The sequence below is a fragment of the Mirounga leonina genome, unplaced genomic scaffold (assembly GCF_011800145.1).
Source record: "Mirounga leonina isolate KUSES-001 unplaced genomic scaffold, KU_Mleo_1.0 Mir_200, whole genome shotgun sequence".
Classification (NCBI taxonomy): Eukaryota; Metazoa; Chordata; class Mammalia; order Carnivora; family Phocidae; genus Mirounga; species Mirounga leonina.
In genome coordinates, this window is record NW_023270503.1 from 14749353 (window position 1) to 14775796 (window position 26444).

Sequence of the window (26444 nt, forward strand, 5' to 3'; positions counted from 1 at the left end):
GGTCATGACCTGAGCCAAAACCAAGAGTCAGGTGCTTCACTGACTGAGCCACCCAGGTGTCCCCAGTTATCAGCTTTAAATACAAAGAAGGCCAACAAGTGTTCCTTGCTCTTGAGGAGAGCACAGAGAAGTAATTACTGATAGCTATAATCCTGGGCAATATGAGGTCTTGTAGGAGAAATAATTGCAGATATCCATAACACTAGGCCATATGACAAGAGCTATGTAAATGATTAGAAAGAAAGGAAGGAAGGAAGGAAGAGAGAGAGAGAGAGAAAGAGAGAGAGAGAAAGGAAAGAAAGAAAGAAAGAAAGAAAGAAAGAAAGAAAGAAAGAAAGAAAGAGAAAGAAAGAAAAAAGGAAAAAGAAAAGAAAAGAAAAGAAAAAAAGGTCACGGGTGGTTCCCAGCATCCCTGTGGGTCCTTAGGGTTTCTCCTCTCCCTCTGGGGTAAAAGAACAACTAAGGCTTTCCTTCTAAGCACCGTTATTAATAAAACCAACCTCATTTTCCTGGGGCCTCAGTGCATCCCTGATAATTGTATTACAACCAATTGTGATAATGTAAACCCTCAATTTTAACTGGGTGTTTCTTTGTTCAAATGCTCCTCTTCCTCCTCCAGAGCACCCCTCCCCATTTTTCTCATCGTCTCCCATGGTGTGGATGACAAAGCTCTTTGCCTACAGCTATCACTACGCACCCCAAAAGGGAACCCAAAGGTCCTGAAATATAAGGCCTCACAGTCTAGGAACCCTACAGTCAAGACCTAGAGCTGTTATCATTCATTCATTCACTCCTTCCCTCCTTTTTTCTTCCTGCATTGGATGCTTGCTATGGGGTAGGTTCCAGGCTAGGCTCTGAGGACATGGAACTTGTCAACCAGGAGATCCAGGTCTGTGGGGTCAGAGGCATGTACACAGTTACAGTAGAGAAAATCATGGCTTCCATGGAGCCATGCAAAGCAAGCTTTGGCCATGTGTTTGACGATCCATTCGGACCCTGTCACATGTGTGCTTTCAGGGCTGCTGGAGCCAGACCACCACCTCTCCCGTACTTAGAACTGGTTTCGACGCCTCCCTCTTCCCTGCTCCTCAAATCCAGTCGGTGCCAGGTTCTGTTAACTCTGTCCCTGAGAGCTTTTTTACCTTCTCCTTCAGAACTGATGGCCCCTGCCCACGTCTTAGATGCAGCCTAAAGATCAAGGCAGGAGCCTCCTAGCTCTTCCCTCCCCTCTTACAGCGCCATGAAGGGGGGGCCCTGCACATACAGTGACCCTGCTTGACTGCTGCTGCCAGGCTCATCTTCCTCAAATAAGCTGTCCAGAAATTTCCACATGTTCTGTTTTCACCTCAGTAAAGAAAAACTGAGCCTGGTTTGGCCTTCAAAGCTCTAGCACCAACTAGCCCCCACCTTCCTTCCCCACTTTCTTTATCTTTTTTTTTTTTTTAAAGATTTTATTTATTTATTTGACAGAGAGAGAGACAGCGAGAGCAGGAACACAAGCAGGGGGAATGGGAGAGGGAGAAGCAGGCTTCCCGCCGAGCAGAGAGCCCGATGTGGGGCTCGATCCCAGGACCCTGGGATCATGACCTGAGCCGAAGGCAGACGCTTAATGACTAAGCCACCCAGGCGCCCCCCACTTTATTTTTCACTCTTCCCCTTTCCTTCCCCTGCCCCATGCTTTAGCCAAACCTAGTAAACACTTCTTGCAGTCCCTATAACCCAGACGATCCTGCTGCCTTCCTATTCCCATAAATCCAGTTCTTACCTATTTCTGCAGGACCAGCTCATTTATCTTCGCTTTCAGGAAGCCCTTCCTGATTGCTCCACTTGAACATGATCTGTCCCCTTTCCAGGAAAGGTCTTATGATCCAGTCCTGTCCCACTACATAATTTCCCTTTGCATGCACACCTCTCCTACAAGATAATCAGGTCCCTGCTTATTCTTCTATTTGGCACACGGTAACAGGCCAGATTCACAAGTGCTTAATAAGTATTTATTGGGTTAATGAGCGAATAGTAAGTATTTGTAACACACTGGTTGCTGTATATGTTTCTCTTTCTTTAGCTTTTTTGTTTCTCTCTCCCCTGTATCCCAACTGGGGCCCCTCCCAGCTTTCAGTCTAATTGCCCCTTCTGGACACATTCCCTGCTCCTCCCTCTCTGTGCTTCTCTCCCAGCCATACTGTCTTGCAGGTGGGACAGGAAGGTGGCTGGCCTGACCCTCAGTGACCTCTTTCCTCCCCTCTCTCTAAATGCAGGCTCAGAGGAGGAGATTGAGGAGCTGTGTGAACAGGCTGTGTGAGATGCTCAGACCTAGCTCCAACCAAGAGCATGCTTCGGATGACTCGGGCCCTACCTGGCACAGAGTCCTGCTCCTGAGAGAAGAAAGGACCTCAGAAAAGAGCCCTCTTTTTTTGCCAGACTCCCTGGAACCTCCAGAAGAGGAGTGGTGATGGTGGGTGGCAGGTGTTCCCTGCTCCCAGCTCTGGACCTTGTGTGCAGAATGCATCTGCAGGGCGGCAAGTCTGTGTCCAGCCAGGCAACCAGCTGCTACCTATGTGGGCTGGCTCCCTTAAAGGCTGTTTTTTGAGAACAGGAAGCTAGATATGGGTAGACAGGTGTTATAAAGGTGCTGCTCCTTTCCCCAGGCCCAGCAGGCCTTCCTCATCCCAAGTCTCATGTGCATACCTGCTAATGGGTCCTTCTTACCTCCTTTCTTGGGTGAGTCCTGCACACCAGCTTTGACTCCTCGGTAAAGCTGCCGCATCAGCAGCAACCCCAGCTTTTATCATTTCCCTTCTTTGCAAAAGGATCGGGAACATAGGTGAGCCCTGAGCCCTAAAAAGGGAGGCTCTGCAGCTTCTCCAGGCAGTACCTGCCCTGGTGCATAAGGGAGAATGTTTTTCCCTTCTTGTCCTTAATTGTCAGATCCACTATATTAAGTCAGAGGGGAGGCTCTGGGAAGCCAGGGTGTGGAGTTCTGTCCCTAAAGTGGTACTGCGCCCTGAAGAACCTGGGATGAAGCCTCCGACTTTCAAACTCCCTCGTCACTCCAGCAGCCCCAGTTCCTCTGGGGGTTGGGGGCGGGGATAGTGGGGAGGGAATAATTCTTTCCTGGAGATTACCCAAAGTCCTAAAGTAGGTGGAAAGAAGAGGATTTCTGCCAGACTGCATCTAGAAGAGGGAGGATGGAACGAAGGTAGAAAAGACAGAATTACAGCTGAACAAGGACAACAACGAATTCCTCCCTGGGAGTTTTCTCTCAGAGCAGGGATGAGGAAGAGGGGAAAACACAGGAAAAGCAAAGTGGGACATTTGGGTTTAGATGGCTCCAATCCAAGGCCCAGCTTCCCATGATAAGCCATACAGGCCAGGGGCACCCAGGAAGGTGTGCATGCAAGAGATTGTGCATGCAGGACATCTGGCCCAGGTAGCTGGTACCCGAGTGGGCAAGGGCTGAGGAGCCTCCTGAGGGTAACATTCACCCCAGGGCAGCTGGACTGTTGCCGGCTCCTCAGGCATTATCCCATTTGGAATGTGAATGTGGGAGCTAAGTGGGCACAGGACCCTACCTGGGAAACTTCTTCCCTCAAAGTCAGTGGGGAACTAGCACCTAGGCACCCACATGGGTATTTATATCTGAACCAGACAGAAAGACGCTTGAATCAGGCACTATGTTGAGAAATGTATTTATTTGCTAATATATTTATCCATAAATGAGGTCTGGTCTCGTGGTTTTGTTCTGTCATGATGGTCACTCAGGGTAACAGCTTCATCTTCTACATTTGACAGAAATAAGTTATTTCCGATATCAGAAGTTAGGCTCTGATTTATGAAAGGATAGGACAGAGTGGTGGGCTAGGCAACAAGAATTGGTTTTTAAGCCCCTAAAAGCATGGTTTAGTGACATCAGGGAAGGGCGAAAGCATGACTGGATTCTGTGGTCCAGTCGTTACCTGTATTATTCTACCTTTTACTTCACACTCTTACTTGTGATGCTTCGGTGACTTTGTGACCTTTGGTAAATACTCTATGCCTCACTTTTTCCACCCATAAAATAGACCTACTTCACAGAGTTGTTGCAGGGCCCCCTGAGAGAAGAGTGAAAGCATGTTTGGAGGTGCAAAGTATCCGGTGCTGGAGAACATTCTAACCCCAGTCACAGAGCCCATGTGAACACAGCATGGCATGGGCACAAGCAGCAGGCCCCCCTTGAAGAAGCTGTTTCAGCTGGGAGGCCCGGTTGGGAGGATGGAACAGCAGGGCCTGAAACTATCTATTTATATCCCAGAGCTCCAGTTCTGATAAACACCAATGACCGTGCTCTGCCTACTCCTGGGACTACTGTGAGGATCAAGAGCTGGTGCTAAGTTGGTATGAATTCCACAGAGCCTGGGGCAGTCTTTGCTCCCATCCTCACAAAGCACATTTTCCCTTCCGCTTCTCCACGAAAGGTTTCGTAGGGGTGGTCACTGTCCGTTGCCCAGTTTTGAACCACAGAGCAAAGAAGCATCTAGCTTTCTATAAGGTGAAAAAAAAAAAAAGGACACTCTCCTATCCCCTACAGATGTTCTCGAGTAAAGGAACGGTCTAAACGCTAAACGCTGCACAAAGCCTAAATAATCGGCTGGAACAAGGAAAGTACGTAAAGAGTTTTAAAAAATAATCAAACACGCCTGTTACGCGCCACCGGCCCACAAGCCCGCATTCCGGCGGACGGCAAACGGAAACCCTATTCCGCTCTCAGGAACAAAGGGGCTGTTCCTGATTTTTTTCCCTCTCGGCAGAGATAACCCAGAGGGAGACAGTGGACTCTCTGGCCCTGCGCTTTTAAAACGGCAAGACAAAAAACAATCTCGGCTGGCATCTGGGATCCTCCTAAGAGGACCGGCGGCCGGTTGCCAGCGGCCTACATCAAACGGCCCGCCCCGCCGGGCTTCCGGCTCCGGCCGCGGCGCGTTCTCGCGCAGGCGCCAGCCGCGCCGCCCCTCCCCCACGGGCCCTGCCCACAGGCCCAACGGCCGCCACGGCCTCGCCCTCGCGCCGGCCCAGGTGGCGGGTGCGCGCGCCGGCCCAGGTGACTCCCGGCCGGCCCCGCCTCCAGGCGGGAGAAACCATCTCCTTAGGCGGGAGGGGGGAGGGTGTGGGAAGGGAGGGCTGGGCCCTGTGGCTTCCCACACCGGAAGAGGAAGTCCTAGGCACCGGAAGTGGAAGGCATTCTGGGTAATTCGCTGTTTACTTCCTGCGGCTGAGGAATCCGTGGCCCCGTCCTTTGCTGTTCTTTTGTCGGAGAGGATGGCCCTGGAGACGGTGCCGAAGGACCTGCGGCATCTGCGGGCTTGTTTGCTGTGTTCGCTGGTCAAGGTGTCCTTCTGGGAGCTGGTTGTAGGGGCGATGGGGGAATCCAGGTGGGGGAAAAGGTGGAACGGGGCTGGGGGATAGCGAAGAGAAAATTAAGGTCCAGGACCCCGGGTTTGGCGAGGGGTGTGGGAAGCTGCTGGGGGCCATTGTTTAAGTCTCTAGGAGGGCAGGCAGTCTTTACATGCCTTTGAATCCTCAGCTAGCACAGGTCTGATCCTTAACAGACGTTCAGCGAACTTCTGTTGAAGCCGAAGGCCACTGGGAGTCAGATGAGGGTGGGGATCTGCAGCTGAGGGGGAGTAGTCGGAGAGGATGCCTGGCCCTGAGGAGACTAGGGAGAGGACTAGGTAAAACGCAGTTAGGAACAAGAGGGAGGACTGTGAGGGTGGGTGGAACTTTAGGAATGGAGCTGTGGGAGTGGTGCGTGGGGAACCTGATGAGACAGAGCCAGCATAGGGAGCCTTCTACTTGACCAGGTAGAAATATGGAGAGAGCTAGTTATTCTTTTGGCCTTGTTTACACTCACCCCTATCCCCCTTTCCCCCCCCTCCCAGACTATAGACCAGTTTGAGTATGATGGTTGTGACAATTGTGATGCATACCTTCAGATGAAGGGTAACCGGGAGATGGTATATGACTGCACCAGCTCTTCCTTTGACGGGTAAGCCCCTTTAGATTCCTTCATTCACTTTCCCGTTACTCCCACCCCACCCCACCCCACCCCACCCCACCTAGTAAATGTGAGGCAGACCATGATCCTGGTTGTTCTCAGTTATTTTGACACACACTAGTCCTGGTGCTGTCCAATACAGTAGCCACTGGCCATGTCTGGCATTGAGCACTTGAAATGTGGCTAGTCCAAACTGTTATGCTCTAACTGTAAAATATACACTGGATTGACAAGATTTAGAACAGGAAAAAGAATGTAAAATACTTTAATTTTTTTAATATTAATTATATACCTAGATGATAATTCTTTGGGTATACTGGGTTAAATGAATATGTTATTGAAATTAATTTCATCCTTTTGTCTCTACTCATAAACGTGGCTATTAGAAAATTTTAAATGACTTGGGTGGTTTTTATTTTATTTCTGCTGGACAGTTCTTCATTAGACTGTCAGCTCATTAATGGTAGGGACTGTGTTTATCTTGTGCACACTGGTTTGGCACAGGGCCTGGAAGGTGGCAGAGGGCTAAGAAATGTTTGTTAAATGCATGAAGATCCTTTCTGAAAGTGAAGGTAAGGTAAGGTACAGTAATGGTAAATTATTACCTGAAAGCTGATGCTGTTAGATATTTCTAAGAGACCCCATAAGAAAAGTTTTCCCTTGGTGAGATTGTCCAATGGGGAGAAGGAGAAATGAGAGTAACATAAGTGACCAGGTCTCAGTTTTTTTTCCCCAACATAGGAGCCAGAGGGTAGTATTCTTTGGGGGTTAAGGAGATACTGTGTCTTTTGGCCTCTAGGCCAATTAAGGGTTTACACACAGGGGTGCCTGGGTGGCTTAGTCAGTTAAGTGTCCAATTCTTGATTTCAGTTCAGGTTATGATCTCAGGGTAGTGAGATTGAGCCCCACGTTGGGCTCCACGCTCAGCAGGAAGTCTGATTGAGATTCTCTCCCTTTCCCCCTCCCCCTGCACACTCTTTCTCTCTCTCAAATAAATAAATCTTTTTTAAAAAAGATTTACACACAAACTGGGCTCAAACCCAGTACTTAGTAAACTTCCTTCAAGGTGAGGCCACCTACATCCATTCCTTCTTTGACTTCCTTTAAGGAAGAATGAAGGATTAGGCAAAAAAGATGTTGCCAAGGAACCTTACTTCCTACACATGCATGTGCACAGTCAGATACTCCAGTACCTTTGTTGATTTGTTAGCACTGTAACAGAATTGCTAACAAATGAATAAAGGGACTCCCATCTATGGTAAACGACTGTGTTGGCTGCTGTCAGGGATGTCAAGAGTTACACAGTGATGTACTTACTAGTAAGAGACACAGTGTAAAGTTTTGCATATTAGAGTTTTAAAAAAAATTGTGGCAAAATATGTGTGACAGAAAATTAACTTTTTAAAAAATTTTTATTTATTTGAGAGACAGAGAGAGCACAAGCAGGGCGGAGGGAGAGGGAGAAGCACACTCTCCACTGAGCAGGGCGCCTGACATGGGGCTCGATCCCAGGACCCTGGGATCATGACCTTAGCCGAAGGCAGACGCCTAACTGACTGAGCCACTCAGGCGCCCCTGAAAATTTGCCATTTTTAAGTGTAGAATTCAGTGGTATTTAGTATATTCACGTTGTGCGGCCATCACTACCATCCATCTCCAGAACTCTCTTCATCTTATTTTCCCCTCCCCACTGCCCCTGGCAGCTACCATTCTACTTTCTTTCTGTATGAATTTCTTGTGGTTTTTGTTTTGTTTTGTTTAAAATTTTATTTATTTATTTGACAGAGAGCGAGAGAGCACAAGCAGTGGGAGTGGCAGAGGGAGAAGCTGAGGAGGGAGCCCAACATGGGGCTGGATCCTAGGACCCTGGGATCACGACCTGAGCCAAAGGCAGATGCTTAACCGACTGAGCCACCTGGCACCCAGGGGCCCCTCTTGCTATATGAATTTGAAGTGTAATATAAGTGCTTCATATAAGTGGACTCAAACAATATTTGTCCTTTTGTGCCTGGCTCGTTAATTTACCATCATGTCTTTAAGGTTTATCCATATTGTCACATGCGTCCAAATTTTTCTTTTAAGCTGAATAATCATTTATCCACTCACCTGTCGATAGACTCTTAGGTTGCTTCTATATTTTGGCTGTTAGGAATAATGCTGCTGTGACCACAGGTTTTACCAATATTTGATCAAGTCCCTGCTTTCACTTCTTTAGGGTATATATCTAGAAGTGGAATTGCTGAGTCATTCTGTTTAATATTTAGGGGAACTGCCATACTGTTTTTCGTAGTGGCAGCACTGTTTTCTGTTCCCACCAGCAGTATGCAGGGGTTCCAGTTTCTCCACACCCCTGCCAGCGCTTGTTATTTTTTGTTTTATGTTTTGTTTTGGTTTTGATAGTAGCTACCCTATTGGACATGAAGTGGTATTGTTTTGGTTTTGATCACCTTTCCCTAATGATTAGTGATGTTAAGCATCTTTTTATGTGCTTATTGACCATTTGTGTATCTTCTTCAGAAAAATGTCTGTTCAAATCCTTTGCCCACTTTCGAAGTAGGTTATTTGACTTTCTGTTCTTGAGTTCTAAGAGTTATTTGTGTATTCTGGTGGATATTAGATTTTGGAGAATGGGTATATCAAGGGCTAAAGGAGACCAGAGGAGGGCCAGATGAACTCAGCTAGAAGCAGAGGAGATACCATGTGAATCAGGCTCTGAAAGAAAGAAGTACAGGATTTTTGAGGAGGTTGAGGTGAGAGAGCATTTTAGAAAAAGGATTCTAAACAAGGAAATGACTTGAGTAGATTCATGGGGTGGGAAGACCAGGCTATGTCTGGAGGTTGGTAGGGATTCTGTTGAGGTTAAATCATAAGGTTGGGTGACAGGCACTATAAGGCTAGAAAGATTGCTTGTGAAGAACAGAAGAGACCATACTGTTGGTCCAGACAACAGCCTGTGTGTGTGTGCCTGCCCCCGGTCAGTCTGCCAGGCCAGGGCAGGGGTTCCCCTACTTAACCACCGGGGAGGGTGGGGGCAGTTCCACTCCCAGCAGATGGCTGAGAATGTAGGATTTGGATGGGGAGGGAGGCTCCCCAAGTAAGAATCCCAGGTTGTTGCCAGGAGAAGAGGGAGTGGTTATTGACAGAAGTCGGTGTCTGGGACAGACCTGTCACGGCAGGCAGGCAAGCATTTGATTGAATGAATGACAGAAATGACCTCTGTCGCTTCTCAAAGTTCCTGACGTTGACCTGTCAAGCTCTAGTGGCAGCCTTCTAGCCCTCACGGGGCCTTTCTGTTGCCTGTGCCCTGGGATCAGAGCTCTCCTGGGAAGAACTACTAAGATATAAGTAAGGACAGCGAATGCTTCCGTAGCTAGCACTTACTCTGTGCCAGGTGTTTGGCATGTATTAGCTCAGTATTTGAGTTTCATTCCGCACAATTCTGAGAGAGGTCTCCATGCGTGCATTAGGCTGTACACTCATCAGAGGCAGGCCTTGGCCAAGTCTGACTGAGTTCTGGTAGGAGGACCCATGGTTTCCTTCACCCTCCTCCTCCCCCTTTGCACCAGGGCCCAGCCCCCTAGTGGTCGTGTTGCTTGTAATTAGTAACACTGGCCATCTACTTTTTTTTTTTTTTTTTAAGATTTTATTTATTCATTTGAGACACAGATACAGAGAGAGAGCATGAGCAGGGAGAGAGGCAGAGGGAGAAGGAGAAGCAGGCTCCCTGCTGAGACAGGAGCCCGATGTGGGGCTCGATCCCAGGACCCTGGAATCATGACCTGAGCGAAGGCAGACACTTAACCATCTGAGCCACCCAGGCGCCCCTGGCCATCTACTTTTAAAGCTGTCCTGTTTCCCAGAGAATCTGGGCTAAGGATGTTTTTTGAGCCAGATGAGCTAGTCCTTTGGGAATGGTGACTGACCTGTGCTTGGCGGGCAGAGAACCTTTGTCGGGACTAACTTTGGGTCAGCCCCTTCTCAGCATTAGTAGTCCATTTCCCCTGCTTTCTAGTAGAACTCAATACTTGGCTTTTTCCTGTGTTTCCTCTCCCAGAACTATCTTGCTGGCTGAAAGCAGAGTAAAGTGGGCATTTTCCTCCATCTCTCTCTTCTCTAGTAGGGGAAGCTCAGGCTGACTCTCTGTTTCTTTTCCCTTCCCAGAATCATTGCGATGATGAGTCCAGAGGACAGCTGGGTCTCCAAGTGGCAGCGAGTCAGTAAGTATCTCCCTTTCTCTTTGTCCCGGCCGAGTTGTGTTGTTGCTGCCCCTCGGGTTTAGTGGGGATGTCTTAGATCAGAGGGTAAGTGACCGCAGAGTGAAACAGATGGGGTTGTAGGAAACATGAGGAAAGTGTCCTGTGCCCGTTTGTGCCTGTGTCGTTTGATACCGGAGCCAAAGAAGTGATTGTTCTTGTCTTAGAGTTGCAGCATTCCTTTCATTTTTAGCTTAAACCTCCATTTGGTCATTACACTTAACACACTCTCACTGCCGTCTCTCTTCTTCTCTCATAGGTAACTTTAAGCCGGGTGTTTATGCAGTGTCAGTCACTGGTCGCCTTCCCCAAGGTAATAATCATCATAGTAGTGGCCAGTCTTCACTTACCGCACCAAGCTCTCTGGAAGTCCTTTGTGGGACTGCACGCCGGTCCTCACCGCTCTGAGGGAACTGAGGCACAAAGAGGTTAAATACCTTGCCTAAGGTCATCCTGCTAGTAAGTGAGGAGCTAGAATTTGAACCCAGGCATTTTGACCCCAGAACCCTTGGTTTTAGCGACTACGACGCGTAGTCTTTTCCTTCTCGTTCTTGCCAAGTCATTACCAGACACGTGCCTAGATCTTCAGTGGTAACCAGCCAACCAAGCAGGACTATTGATGAGCTGTGTAGGAACTCCAGTTTGCTTAGGAACAGCTTCCTTCCTTCCTCCCTTTCCTGTCCCCCACCAAAGTGGTAGTAGAGGGACCTTTCTTAACTTCTGGGATCTTCCTCCCTCACAGAGCTTTCTTTTCCTGTGGCAGGAATCGTGCGAGAGCTGAAAAGTCGAGGAGTGGCCTACAAATCCAGAGACACAGCTATAAAGACCTAGCAAGATGCATGGCTACCATTGTCTTTCCTCCCCACCTCCTGCATCTGCTAATTTTTTGTTACGGAACTAAATGGACAGAACTTCAGATACTCCCCACCCTCCAACTCTGAGACTCGGCGGACTGTTGAGAGACCACAGCGTGTCTCTGAGCCATTTTACCTTTGGATTGCTGCTGGGGCTGGGGCTGGGGGTGGGGGGTTTGGGCTGGTGGATTAACAGAGACTGAATTGAATGGGGGGTAGGAGACCCAGTCTGTGCCCTTGCCCATGGGTAGGACTCTGGGTCAAATGCCAAATAAACGTGAACCCCTAGGAAAGTTCTTAAGCCCATGACAGATGCCTTGCCTCTTTTCTACCTGGACACAGGAAGAACTCACTTAACCCTGTAAGCACTTTCCCGGAGCAGTAGAGGCCCTCCTGCTCCCCGTTACCCATCTTTCAGCCTTCCGGGGTTACAGCCTTTCCAGTGTGCTTCCTTGGGTCTTGTTGGAAGGTCTGCTGTCCTGAGTCTAGGCAGCCCCATCAAGCTGGTAGTCCCGGTGTCTGGGGGTTGCAGACTTGCTCTAGACCTGGCACAGCAAGTGTCTTTTGAAAGAAAGCCTGAGGCTTCTCAGTATTCTTTGCCTGTTGACCATATTTAATACTCTTCCCCCCTCTCCCTTTTTTTCTTCTTTTTACCACTCTTCCTCTGTCTTAGGCCAGTCAGTGGTATTCATGACCCTCGCTTACCCACCTACACACATTCTGCTGCATGTCCTCTAACTGGAGACCCTCAGGTGGCTGCTGGGCCTTCATCCGGTTAGATTATGCCTTTGTAGGGCATAAACTCCTTTCCCCCTCTGGCCTAGTAGGGGGTTTTGATATCAGGTTATTGGTCAAGGTGAGTTGTTTTAGAATGAAAAATTTACCAGAAATTCTTTCTTACTTAAATCTCCACAAAGAATCCTATTAATATCCCCATATTGATTTTCTAGGTTTCTTGTTCTCCATCTATAAAACAACGATAACACTGCCTGTTTACCTTAGTATTGATTATAAAAACGAAGCAATGTGAAAATTCTAGAACTTAGGTTTTATGAAAAGTAAAATTCATTTACTCTTTTTATTAGCCATTCTTTTTTTTTTTTTTTTAAAGATTTTATTTATGTATTTGACAGACAGTGAGAGAGGGAACACAAGCAGGGGGAGTGGGAGAGGGATGAGCAGCCTTCCCGCGGAGCAGGGAGCCCGATGCGGGGCTCGATCCCAGGACCCTGGGATCATGACCTGAGCCGAAGGCAGATGGTTAACGACTGAGCCACCCAGGCGCCCCTTTATTAGCTATTCTTTACAGTATGTGCACGGTTAACCAAACAGTGGGAGAAATGCCCAGAATCAGCACTGCAGAATGAGCTCGACTCGTTAGCAGAGGTGTGTACACTAGGGCTTTGTGTCTCTTCGCCACCTGGTGTTGCTAGTGAGTCAGTGTCCCTGTTACCTGTGGCCTGGAGTGTGTGGGAAGGAGGGAGAGGTGCTGATTCTCCCGTGACCCCCTCCCACCCCTGTCCTTGTCCGCTCATAGGCCCATGGGAAGGAAGCAGGGAGTGGCCCAGGATGCTCATGTCACTCACAGATCCTCCTCAAACCAGAACCTTCAAGCTCTGAGGGAATGGTCCATCAGCCCCAGTTTCAGCTGAGTTTTTAAAGGCTTTCCTCAGCCCAGCAAACTGAAAGAGCGCAAGGGGTGGTGGTTTCTGTTCAATTTCAATCTGAAAGGATCCTCGGGAAGTAGCCCCAGCAGGCCAGCCTTACGTTCTGGAGGGAAGGTTCTGGAGGGAAGAAGCGGGTTTCGGCAAGAGTGCCTAGGCCAGGCAGCCAACACCCCACTTTCACTGGCTTTTCTCAAAAAGTCCCTTGGAAATCCCCAGCTGCTGTCCTGCGTGTCTGACCCGGACGTGGCTGCTCGGTGAGAATGGAAACAGTTGTGGGGAGGGGAGGCAAGAGGAGCTGTGCGCAAGTAACCACACAGGCTGCGTCGGCGCCGAGCTGAGCCCTAACTGTTAGCCTCGCAGGAAGCGAAAGACACGGGCCCGCTGGTTGTGGGGGAGGGGTGCCCAGTCGGCGGCACCGGATTTCACAGACTTCGGTGCCAAGTGGGCTCGGCCTGGAAGCCGCCCCTCGGTTCGCTTTCTGGCTTTTTCTGGTCCTGGAAGCTGCTCTGGTGCCACTCGGCAGCCCAGACAGGCCGTAAGGTGCTAGAGTCCACCCGTGCGGGGAGCCCGAAGAGACTGAAGGAGGGGCTGCTGGTTCTTCACGGCTCCCCGTGAGGAGGCGGAGCGATGTGGACGAGGAGGTCTCGGCTGCCACTGCCCTGCGTGGCACGTCCCTGAGGGCCATGCCCTGCTCCTTGTGCCTGTCAGACGTTCAGGCCCGGTCTGACCACGGAGGCCCCACATCTACCCAGGGTCTTGGTCTCCTGCTCAGTCGTTTGGCTTCTGCACCTCAGAAAGGCAAGGCTCCTCCTCCCTAGTTCCACAATGACAGCTGCGAGTCAGGCTAGTGACCGGGCTGCCTTCCCCTTGTCTGCTTATTCCTCATTCTCTTCTTCTTACCCACCACTGCCCGTGGGGTTAAAAAACACACTCCGTGGCAGTTCATTGCTGAATGCAGCCTCCATTCCTGGGCAGTGATTGATGGCTGATGGAACATTCTGGTTTTGGAGGGAAGCTGTTTCAGAAGAGTAATGGGGATGAGCTGGGGAGGAGTAAGCTCAGGCTGGGCGCTTTAGGTTTGGCCTCGTTTCCTCTGGGCATGGCCACTACCTTCTCACTCCAGGCCTGTCTATGACCTGCCATTCAATCCTCATGTACCCTCCCTGACACCTGATCCTGTGAGTGTGTGTAAGAGACAGGTAGGTAATGTTGAAGAACAGACTAGCATCTTACTTTGGAAGTCTGCTTCATGTTTATCAGTAAAACCTTTCATTTAAATGGCATTTTACAGTTGACAAAAGGGCTTTCATGTCCATTATCTTATTTGATCCTCACAAAACCCCTACGTCATAGTCAACATCCTTACGGAGTGAAGAGACTGAGGGTCAAAGTTAAAGTGATTTGGCCATGATCAAGAAGTAGAGCCTGAAATCAAGAAATACGTTGCTCACACCCAATCTGGGGCTGCTAACTTCTTCCAACATAGTTATCCCCGGATGCGGTGGGCTTGCTCCCTTCGTGAGGATTCCACAGAGCCAGCATGAGGCGTTAGTTTATTGCTGAGTGAGAGTTACATGTCCCTATACACTGAGTCCCCCGAACACCCTATGCCTACCACTTACATCTCTAGTCCCCAAGTCCACAATTACCCAAAGAGAGGTCGACAGTGTGGGGAAAGGGTCCAGGGAGGTGATCCTTGGGATTTACTCAAGGATCCCCATGCAGGACATTGGGAAACTGGTCCAGCCCTCCTCTAGTTCCCAGCTGGCGGCATCTTCTTTTCTACTCTAGCAGTTCTTAGGTATCTGCTGACCTGTGCCCCGTACTCCCCAACCTCTTCTGTTTTTTTCCTACTCACCACCTTTTGCAGCCCAATTATGGCACCTTCACACTCCACTGGAACACAGACTTGTGATGAAAATATACATACATATCCAATTAGGGGCATTGCCCCTGCCTCCCAGTCACTTTACTGCTCTAAAACAGTTTCCTCTCTATAAAATGCAGCTGACAAAACTCTGCAGGATAGTGGCTACCCGTGACGGGTGGGGGTGGAAAAGGAGATATGAGGGGATCCTGAGGTTATAGTCTGTTTCTTGCTCTGGATGCCAGGTACAGAGGTTCGTTCACTTTCTGAAGATTTATTGAGTTATACACTCACGATTTGCTCACTTTTCTATTTGTATGCTAACCTCAAATAGAAAGTTCACTTAAAGACACAGCGGTCCTGTCTTGGGATCGTTGTGAGAAATACATTAGTTTATGTAAAAGCAATCGGAGAGCTGTACACTATTACGTGTATCTAGGGAATCACATTTATCCAAAGTTGTCCACCTCTAGATAAGTTCTAGGTAAGTGTAGCAAGAATGGCATCCCTATAGTATTGTTGGACAATGGATGTTCCAATACATCTATCATACAGAAATACATCACAATGGACACATTTTCCTTTAAGCACCGTGGCTTTTAATTTTAATCTCTCTGTTCTCTTGTTTTTTTATGACATATGTTGTTGTTGTTGTTTTCTAATATGTACTTCCTTGCTATTTGGAAACAAGATTCTGGATGTGATTTAACCTCTACTTGGCTCAGTGTCATTGTTAGAAACCTCCATTTTTATATCATGTGGTGAAGTGGTTCTGGGACTGATTGTTTTTCTACCTCTTGGATTCATGTCAGCCTGTCACTTCTGCTGCCCATGTGTGGCTGTCCCCCCTCCAGTCTCGTTTGAGCTAGGAGAACAGATATAGCCACACCTGGTAAAGGTTGCTCTAGGGTGAGCCAGTAAGGCGTAGACTGAGGAAGAAAGCACGTGGCTGCCTGCCTGGGCCTTTGGGGCACAGAGGCCTTCACGAGAGTGTTGGGGCTGTAGAGTGACAGCAGATCATACAGAGTGTGAAGGCTGGGAGAGTCATGACTTAGGCCAGCGCCCCCTCCTTATGGGTGAGAAGACTGAGCAGCAGAGGCAGTGGTCAGCCTGATCCCAAAGGGGTCACTGCTACTTTATTTGTCCTACACTACCCGGCCTGGTGCTTTCTGCCGAGAGATGCTTGGGTTTCTCTTTGCTTTAAGATCCCAGAGAGCAGGAACCGAGGGCAGAGAAAACTGAGGGCTCCAGCACCAAGCTGCCCGATCCTCTGCGAAATGTGACAGAAAACCTCTCTCCTGCAGACCTCTGGCACTCTGATTCTCAACGCTCCCCCCAGAGTGGAGGGCAGGCATTACGGGGTCATGGACAGAGGACTTGGGGGATGGAGGCCTGGGCCTGTAAGAAGTCAGGGGCCTGGCAGGCCCATTTCAAGAGCTCCTATGTGCTGCTTCCTGCCTGTGCACTCTCCTTCCTCCACCCTGAGCTCTTGTGCCAAAGAGAGAACTTGAGGGAAGGTAAGCAACAGCTTCAGACGCCAGGGTGGAGGGACCGCAGTGTCTCTCCCAAATGGATTCCTCATTCTTCCCCACCACCAGCCATTGCCACCCTTTCAACCCCTCCCCCCATGCCGGAAAATACCTGGAAGGAAGTGAGTGCTCTGGGGCCACCAGCCTGAGGAAGGGGTTTAACTGTCACCTGGTCCCTGAGGGCTTGAGGAGCAGAGGGCAGAGGGGGGAATGCAAATCGGTGCTGGGAACAGAGAAGGGCCCCCCAGAGGGGAAGAATCTGGCAGCCATTGATCAGCTCTCCTCCTGGGCAGGGGGATCCCAGCCAAGGCTGGGAAGGCCTGAGGCAAGGGGCTGACACAGGTCCCGGAGAAGCCTGTGCTGGCCTCTGGGACGCTGGCCCTTTCTCTGGGCAGCTGAATAGACTCACTTCTTCTGCCCTGCACCCCAGGGGAGCCGGGAGGTGGGCACGGGGTGCAGAGCTCAGAGGCGCCTGGCTGAGGTGGTCAAGGTGGGCACATCGCGTCTCTGGTGACTGAGGCTGAGCAAAGTGTCTATTCAGCTTCTGCAGCAGGAGGGACTGGACTCAGATTAGAAGGACCCCTCTGATGTCCACATCTTCCCTCCCCTGCTGTAGACACCAGGGGCCACGACTGAGAACCACACGGTGTCCTTGTAAAGGGCCCATTCACAGGAATTGGGAGGCAAGAATAGGAGTGAGAAGCTGTCCCTGGGCTTCTAATAATTTACTGCGTCAGTATGGCAATTACCAGGTTCAAAACCGGCCACTTTCATGATTGAATCCACTCCTCGGTACCACCTGTGAGGTACTAGTCCCCTTTCACGGATGAGAAGACAGTTTCAGTTCTATCCCTTGCCCAAGGTCAGTAGCCAGACAAAACTACACTGGTGTGTCAGCCCAGCAGTCCTTATGGCCTCCCTTGATTTCTGCTGTGGCAGACGGGGATCTAGGGCCCATAACTGGGGTAGGGGTGAGGGGGTCCTCCTTGTCTTCCCTTTGCCCCCTTGAGCCCCAGCCTGGAGGTGGGGCTTTCGGGGGTGCGGGTCTACTGACCTCAGTACCAAGGTCTTTGGGGATGAGGGCTTCGACACCTCGCGGTGCTCACTCATCCTCGGACCCTGCGGAGGGCCTGGGCCCTGCCCCAGTCCCCAGCTCCCGTTTTGCCCCAGGCCTCTCACCCTGCCCGTCCAGCCCCACGACGCGGCTGCAGGCGCCCCATTGGTCAGCCTGGGAGCATTTGCCCTTATTTGGCCAGGCCGGCTCGTGGCCGGGCCTCCTCCACCCCCGCCCGGCCCCCCGCAGGCTCTTCTCTCTCACTTCGTCTTTTTGAGGTTTGGCTCTGGGGCCCTGGCAGGCGGCGCTTCAAACGCACTTTCTGGTTGAGTCATTTTTTAACGGCTCCAGGGCTGTGAGCTGCTGCTGTGGCTGCTGGGGGCCCCCAGACTTCGTGGCCAGCTCTCCCTCATCTGACTGCCTAATGGGCTCCGAGGGAAGGGGCTGGGGGCGGGGGCCGGGATGGCATTTGCTGTTGGAGAGATCCTGCACACCACTTGGTCACCCACTCGGAGCCCAGTGCCTCGCCCGCAAGCCCGGGCAGCAGGGTGCACCCGAGTTCCGCCCACGGCCCTTTCCAACCCCCTTTTCCGGCCGGGTCTGTGAGCAGCTGTAGGCCACAGCTCCCCTCTCTGTTGGGTAACCTCTCTGAGGTCTGCTTCTTTTCGGGGGCACTTTGAATTGAGTTCCTTAGGGGCGACAGAACCGGGAAGCAGACTGTTGGCTGGTTTTCAGGAAGGTGAAACTTAACGCTGTGGAGTTTCCGGTTCTTCATCTCTGAGACGGGGATGCCATCATTTACATCACGGGCTCAGCGTGCTGATCAGATGAGATTCAGATTGAATGTGTTTTATTAAGTTCTCTAGAGGCCTCAGCTGCTGCCCTTCCCCCAGCTCGGCGTGCGCAACACAGGGGGGTGAATGAAGCAACTGGGCCCAGAGCAGTTGACGGGGCAGCCCTCACCCTCGGCCTCCCCAGCTGTCCCTGGCGTGTGAGGGATCCTGTGGGGGGTGCAGAATGCTGGCAGGAGGGGAGAGAGAGACCAAGGAGTGCCCCCAGCCTTTTGTCCCTTGTTCCCAGCCAAACTAAGGGGAGGATTCGGCTCTCGATCCTTTCCCAGCCACCTGCCTTCTCTGAGCAACGGGAGCTGTGCTCTTGAGCTGGCTGGGGAAATCCGTCAGCTGCCCAGGAGCTGGGCAGGTCTCGGAACACAGACCTTTTCTGCTTCCTCCTCCAAGGCTCCTAGGGCCCCTCGCTCTTGGGAACTTCCCAGGTCCTTGGTCAACCTCCTCCTCAGTTTTATAGGTGAAAAAAGCAAAGGCTGCGGGTTGGGGGTCAGATTCTGTGAGTGGTCCAAAGTCATACTGTGAACAGCCACAGTGTGGGGGCTGGGCCGCTTGTCTCCTGCCTCCTGGTTTTTGCCTTCTGTTCGGTGGTCCTGATGTTGGAGTAGGGAGTTAAGCTGATGAGAGATCATAGTGGTTTCCAGGCAGGGACCAGGCCCCAGCTCGTGCGACACACACATACAATAAACACAGAGTTCATTCACAGCTGTTAAAGCTGGAGCAGACGCGGCAGGTTAAACCAAGCACCTTTGCTGCAGAGAGCCAGGAGGGCACTTTTCCCGCTCGTGTCCCTGGGAGATCCCAGTGGCCATCTGGTTTCGTGGCCACTCCCACAGCAGTTGTCGGGGTGACTCTCTTCCTCACACCCACACCCCCTTTCCTACCCAGCCCATCCTGCCTCTTCCCAGATGCTATGGACAAAACCCTGAACTTGGCTTTCACTTGCATTGTGACCTCAGGCTGCCTTCTGCCTCTCTCTGGGCTTGCAGATCAGCTTCCTGGCTCAGGCCAGGTTACTACCCCCTGAGCTTGCCGCTTAAAAGGCCTTCAGGACTGTGGTCTGGAGAGCTGAGCCCGAACCCTGTCCTAGGGCAGGGCCGGCCTCCCGGGGTGCACTGCAGCTGCCTCTCATCCCAGCAGAGCAGGAAAGCATGGCCTTGAACCTGCAGGATGCCTGGGCAGTGTGGACAGGGCGGAGGGGATAATGCGCCCACCCTCCTTGTCTGGAGGCCTCTCGGCATGACGGGTGCTCCCCAAGGCTCTGAGATGAGTCAGGGGACCTGCTTCGGTGCCGAGTTGACCTCTGCAAGGACGAGCACCACCTTGGGTTCTTGAGGCACTTTCTTTTCTCAGACCCCGCTTCCTTTAGTGGCCCTTCCAGGGAGAGTGCTGAAAGGTCCTAGCATTTGGGACTCTTGACCCCAATTGTCTTGAGCCCCATGCTGCCATGCTGGGGGCTCAGTTTCCCTCCTTTGTAGCCAGGCATGCCCCCAGCCCTTGCTCCCCTGAGGGCGGGCCTGCTCGGCCGTCTGACTTCCTGTTTGTGAGTGGTTAGGTCCTGTGGCTTCTGTCGTGTTGTCTCCTCACAGGCAGGTTATCTGGGCCGCCATCTCTGCCTGCCTGCCGAGCCAAGGCCCCAGACCTGTGCAGCTGCCTTGGGCCTTGCCCTTTCTCCCACCTCCTGGGCCTGCTCTCCCTTGCAAGTGTTAGGTCTTCGAAGGGCCATTTTCTCCCTGTTTCTCCCCCTTGCCCAGCCAGCTCCTCCTCTCTCCCCTCTCTTCCCAAACCCTCTTCCATCCACACTCGCTTTCTCCAGGAAGCCTTATCTTTTGGGCCCCCGTGACCCTGAGGTCGCTACTGTAACATCTGTCAGTCCAGCCCTGTGGGCCCCTCCACCCCAGCCACGACTGATTTGCCCTCGTTGCTGTCATTTTGTAAGATGTAGGTACGTGTGGAGGTTTATATATGCGCGCTCCACTTTACCTCTCAGATTCAGGGTTTGCTCAAGTAGGAGCCAAGAGTCCGCATCAGACCTGAAGCCCTGCACCTGCTTTGGTACGAATTGCTCTCACACCCACACACAGAGCTCTCATACCCTGTCTACCTATCTGTATCTTGTCTATCAGAGCGGAAGTCCCTGAAGACAGGTCTTGTGTCCTTTTCTCCTCACTCTCAGCTTGGCACACAAAGATGGCTGTCCCCTGGGTCAGCGAGATTGGGGTAGACATGAGGGATTGGGGTAGTCATGAGCCCTCCAGGATCCCAGACCCCGGTGGCCTCAGCCCTCTCACGTGGTGAAGGGCTGTTCCCACTTTTTTTCTGATGCCAGAGGCCCTGCCTCTACTCCTTATCCTGCTCCCTCCTCCTCCTCCCCTTTCACTACCTCTGAGCAGGACTATGATCTGGGGACTAAGAGTGTCGGAACTAGAAAGGCTGTGGGGGACACTTCCTAGCAGAGTCCAGGCGAGCGAGGCTGCCCAGTGAGTGTCTGGTGGAGCCCTGACCTGTTGCCAAGGGGCGGAGTTTGCGGAGTCAACTTGAACTCCTCTCTCCTCCACGAAGAGAGGCATCTCCTCTCTCAGCCACGGGCCCTCACTTCTCATCCTGGCGAACTGAGGCGACAGACAGCTTTGGGGGCAGGAGAGGGAGCCACTCCTCTCACACAGACAGGCCCGTGTTCTGAAGCCGTCCCCAGCTCCCTCCAGTCACCCTCCAAGGGCTGGCCTCGGATTCCCAAGCGAACCTTCCCGGGTGTTTCCAGGAAGGAGGCAGGGGTGTCCGGGACGTGTGGCGGGTCTTCCTTGAGGTGTGTCCAGAGGCCTGAGCTGAGCCGTGACCCACAGCATGTCTGTGTGGCTCTGGGCCCTGTCGGCTGTGTCTCTCGGGAAAGGAGACTGGGAATCTTTTGGGCCTTGTGTGTCCTTGTGTGTGTGTGTCTGCTAGGCACCCGCTGCTCGTCCCTCAGGCACCTGCTGGTCAGTTACGCGGGACACACACACGGGTTGTGCCAGCCTGGAGAGGGGCTTCCGGCCCAGTGTTCCTCTTCCACACACCTGGGTGGTTCTTATTGTCTCTGTGTCCTTATTTCAGACCAAGCCCCTTCCTTGTCCTTGATTTTGTCTTTGGCCGTGTCCTGTTTCTCCTGGTTTGAGGCCCATCAGAGCTGGGAGCCATTGCCAGGCCCGGGGATACAGAGACACTGAGCCCCACCTCTGTTCCATCCTCTTCAACCCCAGCCTGAGGGTGGGAACCAGCAGAAGCCCCCACCCCTCCAGAAACCTCCTGACTCCAGAAACTCTGGGGTGGAGACACTGGGCCTTAGTCTCTCTCCTAAAACAAACAAACAAACAAACAAACAAACAAACAAACAAAACCCACAAACACAAAAATCAGTGGTGGTCTTTGGCCTTGGCCTTGAGGACCTATATGAAAGAAAAGCAGGGGAGCAAACATTAGGGACACCTTCACCTTGCTCAGGACAGGAAAGGGGCTGGGTTGGAGACTGTTGAGGGACATGGGGGTCCCTGGGAAGGGACCTGGGATCTGGCTTGCTGCAGGTCACGTGTGGCGGCGGTCTGTAGCCGAGCTGGGCCCTGAAGTCAGGGCTCTGGCTCCCAGTCTGTGCCTCTTGTTTGCTGGGACAAAATACCTCTGAGGTGATAGCTGTGAGAGCACTCTGAGGCCTGGTGGTGGGACGGCAAGATGCTCCAGGAGGAGGGGCCCCGAAGGGTGGGGGTCCAGGAACTCAGGTTACTGCACAACTTTGATATTCTTATCCTCTTATCGTGGAGGGCAGCCATTTCCCCTCCACCCAGGGTCTGGAGCAGCGGTGGTCTGTTAAAGGAGCACTGTCCCATTTCTGGCCAGCTTGCCCTCCTCACTTCTGTCTCTTCAGACCCAGTGGATGAAGGGCCCTGTTCTCCTTTTCTCCATCCCATTTAGGGCCCTGGGCTGGATCACAATTCTCAGGTTGAGGATCCCCTTTCCCGAACGAAAAAATGCATGACAATCTCCCTCCCCGCGAACCCCTAGTCTATGCCAATCCTCTCTTGGCCCTTGAATCTGAGAGTTCCCTGACGTTTGTGTGGGCCTGACCCTGAATGGGGGACCCAGAGAAGAGGCCCATGGCCTTCTGGGAAGGAGTCACTGGGTGATTCTTGTTCATGCATGCCACCCTTCCATCCCCCCCCCAAACTATTCCTCTTCATTCCAGAAACGAACCCACTGAGAGGCTTGGAGAACTTTGGGGAAAATGTGTGGCCTAGACCTAGTCCATCCCAGCCCCCACCCAGCCCCACACCCTGTTCCCCTCCCCCAGCCAGGGGCCCTGGGATGGGCAGCTTCCTGCCTTCCCCATGGGGAAAGCGGGGGTGGCATGCAGGTGGGCGGGCCCCGTACCCACATCCGGTGGCTGCCAGAACCTCCCCTTGGAGTTTCTTTCCCTCCACTCCTCCAAGCCCAATGGCACCTATGCCCTGCCCTAGACCCTCGTCCTCACCGCTGCTCTGCCCTGCCCTCCTATCCCTATAGGCCCCAAAGGAAGCATAAACACCCAGCCTAGCGCTAACAGGCCCACCTGGCCCAAGTGGGGCCTCCGTACTGTGCCAAGGGGACAGGCCTGGCCTTCCACCGGCTGGGCCTGGGGGAGGGATGGCTTTGTGAGGTGCCGAGGCCTCTGACTATGTGAAGGATACTGTGATGTGCTGGCCTGGACCTCCCTTCACGCATCTGTACCTTTGTGGCCTCTCTAGGCAACGTGTAGAGAGGAGCCATGGCTTGGTTTGAACGTCCCTGCTGTCCCAAAGGGAAGGGAGTTTTCTGGGCTAGGGTCAGGGGGGTGGGACTCGGAGAAAAGGTCCTTTTCTTGTGCTGCATTCGGAACCCTGTGTTCTGGGCACTCACCGAAGGCCCTGACAGGGAGACCTTATCTCCTAGAGTCACTAACCCAGTACCTTGTGTCAGTCCCAGGCTCTTGAACCATCCCCTGGACTGGGTGCCATGGGGGGAGGGCAGGCTCCGGGGTCCCGGAAGCCACCTGCCCAGGGCGTGTGAGATGGTCTCTTCAGCCCCCCTCCCGCCAGTACCCAGCCTGTCGCTGGTTTCCTGTCAGTCTGTCCTCCCCAGGGAGGGGAGGGGCGCGCTAATCTCCGCTGCGGTGTGGGGGCAGGCTCCAAGACCGTTGGGCGCCCTGAGATCTGGCCCACGTGGCCTCTGGGTTATAAGCCCTGCCCGCCTGAAGGGAACCCCACTTAGGAGCCTGGAGCACAAGGCTTGCTCCTCTGGGCCTTGCAGCACCAGGTAAGGATCTGAACCTTCACTTCGGCCCCAACCGGGGCTCCTCAACTCTTAGCTTCAAGGGGTGATGAGGGGTTTGGGTTGCAGGCCCTGGGTGGAGATCCTCGGGGGAGGGACTGTGAGAGCTTGGGTGCCAAGGCTTACTAGCAAAGCTCTAGGCAAAGAGGTGCAATAACCCTCAGATCTATCGGCTTTCGGCTTTTTGTGGCGGGAAGTCAAAATCCTGGGCCTTGACTTCCCTCTAGACAAGGAAGGTAAAATGGCTCCTGGCCCCAGATGAAGAGAGGAGGGGTCCTGGGTTTCCAGCGACAAGGGCCAGGGAGTAGGGTGGGAATAGCGGGGGGTGGGTGTAGGCTGAAACGTGGGATTCCGTGTCATCGAGAGGCGCTAAAATGTCTCCCTCCACCCAACATGGCCACCGTCTCTGTTGTGACAGCCTTGGGCTTCTGCCTGGGCAGCTGCTGGGTGGTGAGGGACTCAGGACCTTGGGCTGAGAGGACGCTGGGGACAGAGGCCTTGGTGGGAGGAAGCTGTGGCTGCCTCAGTTGGACTCTGGAGGGCAGATAGTGTGGCTGGAAGGGGTCACCCGGGGACGGGGGTCAGAACTGGGGTCAGAACCAGAGGAGTTATGGTCTCTACCTGAGTGTTTCCAGAAGTGGGGGGATGGGGTGGAGCCGCAGGGGGAAGGGAAGAGGGAACCAAAGAGGAAGTGGGGGGAGGGAGGGAGGGGAGGCAAGGACTGGCGCCATGCTGAGTCACCGCCCACAGGGCCCAGAGCAGCCCCTCTGGGGGCCGCGGGGCAGGGGGGTAGGGTCTTAGGGAGCCACAGGGAGGGCTGGGGGCTCTCGAAGCAGGAGTCAGGAGGAGGAGCAGGCGGCCTGAAGAGTACGCGCAGACGGACAGACAGACAGTGCAGTCACCCATAAAGTAGAAAGCACTACTAACAGCACTGGAGGGTGTAGTGTTTCCTACTTTATGGATGAGTGTACTGTGGGCTTCGGAGACCACGCCGCCGCCGCCTGCCGCCCGCCACCGTCTTCCTCCCCGCTCAGGACGTGTGCGACAGGTGAGCCCCTCAGGCGCCCTCCCCTCCCCGCCAGCCCAGACCCCTGAAAGGCCTCCAGTGTCCCCCACGGCGTTGTCCCTCCCGGTTGTGGCCAACCGGGAAAAGCCCGCACGAGCTTCTCTGCGGCGCAGGGGTCCGGCAGGGCCACGCATCTGGACTTGCCCAGCTATGGAGCAGCCACAAGCCGACAGAGGCCAGGACGAGGAAGAGGCTGGAAAGGAGGGTAGATGGAGGGGAATGGCGGGGCGGGGGGCGGTGGCAGGGGTCCCAACACTAATAAAGAATGGACTCTGCTTCTGTTTTGTCTGAGACTTTGTTGTTGGGGTGGGGGCGCTGAACGGGCTTAGCGGGCACATGGATGGGGTGGGCACACAGAGGGGTCGGGAGGGAGGCTCACTCACTCTCTTGAGAGATACGGGTTTGGCCCTGCCTGCGAGACCAGAAGAGAGGTCTGGGCCTGGGAAAGAAGGAGGGGATGGGGTGCGGGTTGGGGGGCGGTGGTGGAGCGGTGAGACCTCCCTGCAAAGCCAGAAAAGGGGGCAGGACAGGGAGCGGCAGGGCTAGGAGGGGCCCTCCTACCTCGTTCCCTGCTCTGGCCCTGCCCTGCCCTCCACTCACTTTCCACACCCCTAAACCGAAAGTGGCCTACCTCCAGTTCTAATCTAAGGAAGTCCCCTGGGTCCTTGGTAGTCTAAGAATTGGGTAAGTGTGGCACACACACAGAGCATCGTATACATAAACGAGGGCACAGATACTAATACACGGTATACATACGCACCATCACGCACGTGCATTTCCACACAAGGACCCCCTCAACCACGCTAGCAACACACACGGACAGTGACAGACGCCCGGGACATGCTTGGCATGTCAATCAATGACAGAGATAGACACACCCTCAGGACACGTACATACGCAACAGTATACGCACATGCCACGCCATAAACACACACGAGGTGTGTTACACATGGAAGAGCATACAAACACACGCACAGTGCCAGTCACGTCATAAACGCATTGGGTCCACACACACACATGTCTACACATTCCCACGTGATTATCCATATAGAGTAGATACATGGTGGCATATATATCTACGTACATAGATCTAAATAAAACCATGTCATCGGGATGCCTGGGTGGCTCAGTCATTAAGCGTCTGCCTTCGGCTCAGGTCACGATCTCAGGGTCCTGGGATCGAGTCCCGCATCGGGCTCCTTGCTCAGTGAGGAGCCTGCTTCTCCGTCTCCCTCTGCTGCTCCCCCTGCTTGTGCTCTCTCTCTCTCTCTGACAAATAAATAAAAATCTTGAAAAAAAAAATAAATAAAACCATGTCATTGTCACTACACATATTTACATGCCTGCATGGAGTGTGTCATATATTGCGAAGTGTCCAAGAACGCCATGCATCTACATGTACTGTGAAATACATGTTATAACTTAGTACTCACAGTCATGACCTCACAAACACACAATAGCACACGCATATGCATCCATGTTTCTGTGGACATATGTAGACTAACACAACGGCCCCTCCCGTGTATACAGAGAGAAATACACGCCTAGTCTGTACGTGCGTACTCTACGTGCGTACGATACACATGCATGCAAATAATGGCATGCCTACGTGCCCGCTCATAAACGTCAGCAGCATACATGTCGTGGTGCACATACTGATGTACACACAACTTTAGGGAAGTGAGGATACCACCCCCTCCCCATGTACACGCCCCCGCCTGCAGTTTCATCAGCTCCGCCTGGGTGGAGCCCACAGGCAGGGGCTCCGGGGCGCAGAGGCGCGGTTGCTGTTCCCCAGGGCGCCACACGAGGGCCCCCAACCTTGGCGGAGACTGGCTTGTGCGCAGATGGACTTAGTCCCGGGTTAGGAGGGGACAGGGACTGCCTCCCCGAGGCCCCTCCCAACACGCCTGACTCTGGGACTCCATCTAGGTCCCTGTCCCCACATACAGGTCGACTCATGGG

At 52.7% G+C, this 26444-nt stretch overlaps 2 protein-coding genes across 2 annotated transcripts in view; both read left to right on the forward strand.

Moving 5' to 3' along the window:
* RNF43 (ring finger protein 43) overlaps positions 1–3845 on the forward strand; it is a 64356-nt gene extending 60511 nt beyond the window's left edge. The window contains exon 9 of the mRNA XM_035026747.1: positions 2259–3845. Coding sequence (XP_034882638.1) covers positions 2259–2302 — 44 coding nt within the window. The 3' untranslated portion in view covers positions 2303–3845. The remainder of the gene's footprint in view (positions 1–2258) is intronic.
* A 1370-nt stretch (positions 3846–5215) lies between these two features.
* Positions 5216–11444, forward strand: SUPT4H1 (SPT4 homolog, DSIF elongation factor subunit). Its single transcript, XM_035026749.1, has 5 exons — positions 5216–5364; positions 5916–6022; positions 10193–10248; positions 10544–10597; positions 11048–11444. Exons 1-5 carry the CDS (start codon positions 5296–5298, stop codon positions 11113–11115), a joined length of 354 nt encoding a protein of 117 aa, XP_034882640.1. The 5' UTR covers positions 5216–5295; the 3' UTR covers positions 11116–11444.
* Positions 11445–26444: the final 15000 nt, after the last annotated feature.